We start from the raw sequence: 6,000 nt of genomic DNA, 5'->3' as shown, positions 1-6,000 counted from the left end.
GGTTCTCTAGAATTAATGAATAACATTTGTTTATTTCGTTTAGTTAAAAAGTCACTCTAAAATCTGTATGTATATGTGTCCTCTCTTTATATTGGTTCAGCAGATTGTTTACTGTTTTTTTCCTTTCCTCCTCCTTATTTTTCTTCTTCTTCTTTTTTTTTTTTTTTTTTTTTTTTTTTTGGTCTTCTCTGCTCAGTGCCCAACCCAAGTTCAAAGGCTGATGAGAGAGAAAAAGTCATGAGGAGGTTTTCCTCTAGGGAAAGTTGTTCAGTGGATGGGATCTTGGCGCACAGGGAAAGATGTCAGGCTGCTTCTGGCTCCTTCTCAGCCTTATTTCTGTAACTGCTGCTCAATTTACCGTTGAGGAACTGGCCAAGACATTTCTGGACAAGTTTAACCATGAAGCTGAAGACCTGTTTTATGAAAGCTCTCTTGCTTCTTGGGATTATAACACCAATATTACCGAAGAGAATGTCCAAAAGATGGTGAGTTTTCATGGCTATGTAGAAGTATTTGTTTCTTCTTAAGGATTAGATTACTCTCCTAAAACTGAAAAGGGTAATCAAAGAAATGCTCTGAGCTGTGAGGTTGGATGTTTGCCTCCATATCTCTGATTTTGGACTCCCAGACGACTAAACTTAATTGACCTTGGGGCTCATTTGGGAAACAGTTAAAAATAATTCACGGGTCTCAGTTCAGATTCTTGAAAACAAGTGAATATGTTTTATAAAGTTACCACCATAATTCTCATTATAGTTGGGCGTTCAAAGCATTTCATAGAAATGCATGTTATTGTGTTAATAATTTCCTTTAGCCTATAATGTCAACAGAAATATCTAAAGACTCTCTACAAATGATACATTAACTGAAAAATGCAACTGGAGGCTTAGTGAAAGAACTATCTAGCAATTAAGCTAACCATGGGTAAGTAAGGTGAGGCTGAACTTGTAAATTCTTCCCCTCATTGTCACAGAGCTCTGAGGGATTTCTAAGGGTCACAGAATCCAGCCAGAGCCCTTCAAGAAAAACTGTAATTAAACCAGTTCTGACCAATGTCAAAATGCTCTGGGAAAGCAAGATGCTTTGTTTGACAAGTGCAAGCACTTAGCAATTTCTTCTCTCACAGATCCCAAAGCAGCATCCTTACACACTTAAGTGCTGGAAAATTGAACACCATTACTTAAGAAAACATTTTTGTGGCACTTGTTCAGCAATACTTTCCTTAAAAAATGTAGATTGGAAGTTTGTTTTTTCAAACAATTAGTGGGTTGCATGTTTAAATTAAATCACTGCCATTCACTGAAGAGATCAAATCTGAGACCTACTGCCTCATTTGAAATCCACCAAGAGATTTTTTTTTCTATTTTTCTAAAGCTCAAGGAAACCCAGGAGATTTTGACAGCCTAATGTTGTTACAAGAGATGTTTTTTCTTGTCTCACATTTTTGTCTTACTTCTCTTCATCTCTAGCTCTTCATTGTTGCTTCTTCTCAATTTTTTTTTTTGATTGCTGTTGGAGGTGACTGCAGTGTACTGTGTATTTGTTTTTATTCTCAGCTGGATGGCTCTTGGGTGTTCATGAAGATATACTAATGTCATGCCTAAGATCTCTGGGGCCAGACTGCCTATGTCCAAATCTGGGCTCCACCACTTTTTAGCTGGGAGAACTTGAGCTAGTTAACTAGCTGCTCTGTGCCTTAGTTCACCTGTGAAAAAGAAGATGACACTCATGTCTGCCTCATAGGGTCGCTGTAAGACATCGTTATTATTACTGTGAGAGGGAGTTAGGATTTTTGTAAAGACATATCACAGTTCTGTTGAGATCCCAGATGATGAGAAGGCACATTAGGAAATGAGATGTAGTGATGTTTGCTGAAACCATCTCTGGATCATTAAAGTGCTATCACTTTTGAATAGTACCTATTGATTAGAGCAAAGACCAGAAATTAAAGAGCATAGATCACTAAGTATCGCTAAGCTGGAGGAAAGTATGGGCCCTTTAAAAAAAAAAGTGAGAATATTTAAATACAAAAAGCAAGCAAGGGGCCTGGAACCTCCTTCTTCAAGCAGGGGTGGTGTGTGAACCTGTATGGGTTTACCTGGGAAAGGAGGCAATGAGTGTGGAGGGAAGTGATGCCTCCTACTATTCTCTGATTGCTTGCGTTGAGATCCTCTGAAGCAATGGGCTGGGACAGGCTACAAGAGGGACCGAGATGAGCAGGCTGCTACAAGTGGAGTGCGATCAAGTATAACTTTCTGATAGAGTAAGTGTGGACTCTGGGGCTGGACAGCCTGGGATCAGATCCTAGCTCTGACTCTTACAAGCTGAAGGTCTTGAGCAAGTTTCTTAACTTCCTTGAGTCTCAGTTTCCTCACTTGTAAAATGAAGATTATGACCATAATAGTAGCAATATAGTATATACTATATGAGATTGCTGAAGTCAGAGAATATGTGTGTGATCTTGAGAGTGATACTGTGTCTGCCTTCTCTACATCAGTGTTGGCAACAACAAGATTATTATTCAGGGGCTTTGCATTCTGGAAAGCTCAACAATCTTGCTGATATCTCAAGTGGACAGTTCTAAAATAAAGATTTACCTGACAAAGTCAGAGCTGGGGGAAATGGGAATCTCCATTTCTGAAGCTCTTTGGAAATTCATAGAACAGCTGCTGGGAGGAATACGAACTTGGGGGCAACACAGTTCCCAGAAGCAGCCATTATGTTCTTTTCTTTCCCTGCTTCTTGGCCTGCAGGCAGCAGAGAACTCAGGGTCAGGAACTGAGAAATATCAACCTCTGTCTGTGTATCTTGACAGCAAACCTTTCCTGCACAAAGGGGAGAATTTGTTCCCATAAATTTACATACTACTGACTTTACCCTGTGTTTTATCACAGATCAGCATCCATTCTAAGACATGCGCTGACTCACTAAATTAAAAGCAGTGTGGATTTATTTTAATGAGACTATCTGTTGATCTAGTTTATTTTCTTTGAGGTTAACTATAAATGAACTTCTTGGACAGAGAAAATAACTTGCTCTGTGATCCCCTGTGTTTAATATTTGCTGAGCAATAACACACTTTTAACTGAAGATAAGTAAAATATTTGAAATTACTATTAATATTTTAAGGCCATTTAGTATTTCTAATCTTGGTTTTGTGATATGCTTATTACCTCAAAAAAGTTTTACAAATTCTGAAAAGTTCTTCAAAAAAGCAAATATTTATAATATGCCATGAATCAAGTTTTTGGCAGATCATTAATACATAGACAAATATTTGGAAAAACTGATCCAAACTATAACCAAAGCATAATTTTGCCACCAAAAATTGTGATATGTAGTAAAATGACATAAATTGGAACTGGTCTAGAAAATCCAGGATGTATGTATGTTGGCTGTTCCTGGGAGCCGATGAGCAATGAGAAGTCACTTTTGACTCAGGAAAAGGACCTAGGAGTTATTCAAGATTGTCCCCCGAAGACTTTAATCAATTAGTTCCCATAGCCACAATGGCTGGCATCATCCGGAACGTTCTGCAAATAAAAGAGAGAACATTATCCTATGCCTTTAAAAACACAATGCTGCTGATCATGCTTAAAGGAAGAATGTTGGAAAGGAAGACTGTCCCTCCAAGAAGGGCAATCAGAATGATTTAAGGGGATCAGAAAAACAGGGAGCAGCACAAAGCCTGACTCAAAAAAACAAAAAAAGTCTGAGATGGAACAAGAAAGGATAGAGTATTCACAGCTGTATTGGCCAAATCTCTTCATAATAGAATGGTGGTGCCTCTGAGAGCTCAAAAGAGATAAATTTAAAATAATTAGAAGGAAGTGCTATTTATACCACAGGTGATAAAACTGTTAAGACTTAAAACTGGGCCATTCTTTAATGTAAAAAATGTGAAATAATGAAAATTATAAATAGATCTTTGAAGAATTTAAGCAAATGTATAAGGTGTAGATCCACCGTGAGTAAGGAAGTATGGTCAATTGTATTGATAGACCCAGTTCTTCACCCTTCCCTATAATAATGCCTAGGGTCATGTCACTTTGCAGTACAATCTTACTGAAGGTTATGTGACTGTGTCCTTCACCATGTGACTTACTTTGACCAATGAGGTGTTAGCAGACTTGATGAAAGCAGAGACTTGGATGGACTTGAAAATGGGGTTGTCATTTGTATCTTTGCCTTTGCCATGAGAATCTGCCTGGGATAGCCAATTAAAAATGAAAGACACATGGAAGAGTTGCCCCAACAGAAGCCAAGCCCCAGAGTTGTAAGCAAATCCAGCCAAGATCAGTAGTAGATCGTCTTGCCAACCCCTAGTGATTCTAGGCACATAAACAATAAACACTTATGTTATTGAGGTTTTTGGTTGTTTGTTATGTAGTACTGTTGTAATAATAGACAACTGATACAGGAAGGGAAATTTGGGCTGTATGGCACATGTATGTTCATATCCTATCAGGGTGACATTATTGTGGACAATCTGCCATTCCCATATTGTCCCTTGGTGTAACTCTCAGAATATTGGGCTTGTCAACCTATGGATCTGACCTAGTATGGCAATCCTTAGGTCAAGTGTGAGAATATACCTTAGAACAATAGAGGGCCTCAAACTTGATCAGCATAGTGTCATAAAAGCTGCCTACCTAGGAGTGCAGAGGGGTCCATCAGATAGAGATAAGGAAAAGACCTTGATTCAAAACAGGTCTCCAAAGCTCTCTCCCTTTTTCCACCATCATGGTGTGTGCAATTAACTCCATTCCTTGCCATGTCTTCTCATAAGACTTTTGGGATCAAGTGATTCCTGGCTGAGAAACAAAAGCAAGATTGTCCCATTCCCCAGTGGATTTGGATTAAAACTGGTAATAAAATTAGGTACAACTCCAAGAGGCGACATTGGAGAAGAACCAAGCTGGTTCTATAAGGAACTGCACATGAGATGACACATAGGTTTACACTGTATCAAGGTCACCATCACCTCAACATATCAAGCTGAAAATGTCACCACTATCTGGACAGTCGGTCACATTTTACTGGGAAAATGATTTCTCTACTTGTTTCCATGCTTCTGCACTACCAGGTTGGTTCAGTAATTAATATGTGAAACCCTTTTGTTTTATTTAGCAACATCAGGAGCAGCCTTGACATATGTGAAACTCTTTGTTTGAAAAACGAAAGTTTTCCAAATGGTTCAGAAATTCAGTGAAAGTTAATTACCAAACACTTGTCATATGATACACAATTCGTTGCTCCTCCTTGCTTTATAGCAAATACAGTTCTCATGTTTGAGATTGAATATTTGCCAGTTAAACTGTAATTATCTTCTCAGTAAAATGATATTGCTTTTTTTTATTCCATTGTCCCTTCTTTGTAAGTTTATTTTTGCTTTTTGAAACATGATCCTTTAAAAATCTTCCCCGAAGGTACAGGTATGAGAAATTAGCAAATCTATTATATTAATAAGAACATTAGTAAACAGCAGGAAAGTCAAATCATTAAACTAACTGTGGAGGTAAAATAGAATAAATAAGAGTAAGATTTTAAGCATACAGAAAGATAATAAGAATCTTTCTTATTTGTTAGTGCAACTCAATTCTGAACCTAACTTGCACAAAGGTAAACCCAATGCCTTAGGAAGAAATTGGAGCCTTCTAAAAGCAATTTCAGAAAGAGCATACTTGATTTTTAATAGCAAAATTGGGAGATCTCTGGCAACATAGGAGGTCTCTGGACCATTTTTATACCTGGAGAGAGCAAAAAGATCCCATTGATAGCAGAGGCATCCTGGTTCACTGTTCCAGAATTTGACAGTGACTATTACAGCTGCCCCAAACTCCTGTCCACACAGCTGAAATGGGTTTTGAAGACTGACCTGTTGTAGCCCGGAATGTCTCCATGAACACTTCATAAGTATTTCTTGGTGAGTTGTCAGAAGCTGTGAAGAGAGAGCAGGAGGCCCACAATTACTCTTTGGGTGGGGTCTCTAGGGCTTCT

At 38.3% G+C, this 6,000-nt stretch overlaps 1 protein-coding gene and 1 pseudogene across 2 annotated transcripts in view; both read left to right on the top strand.

The window, feature by feature from the left end:
* The first annotated feature begins 299 nt into the window (after positions 1-299).
* The window catches only part of ACE2 (angiotensin converting enzyme 2), a 42,267-nt gene continuing 36,566 nt past the window's right edge, over positions 300-6,000 (top strand). For both annotated transcript variants that reach the window (XM_063083007.1, XM_063083006.1), the window contains exon 1: positions 300-485. In XM_063083007.1, coding sequence (XP_062939077.1) covers positions 300-485 — 186 coding nt within the window. The remainder of the gene's footprint in view (positions 486-6,000) is intronic.
* On the top strand, positions 4,775-4,930 carry LOC134367744 (large ribosomal subunit protein eL39-like; annotated as a pseudogene).

This window comes from Cynocephalus volans, chromosome X, assembly GCF_027409185.1.
Source record: "Cynocephalus volans isolate mCynVol1 chromosome X, mCynVol1.pri, whole genome shotgun sequence".
NCBI classification, from domain to species: domain Eukaryota; kingdom Metazoa; phylum Chordata; class Mammalia; order Dermoptera; family Cynocephalidae; genus Cynocephalus; species Cynocephalus volans.
The sequence above is the reverse complement of the archived record's forward strand: the minus strand, read 5'-3'. Positions and strand labels throughout refer to the sequence as shown.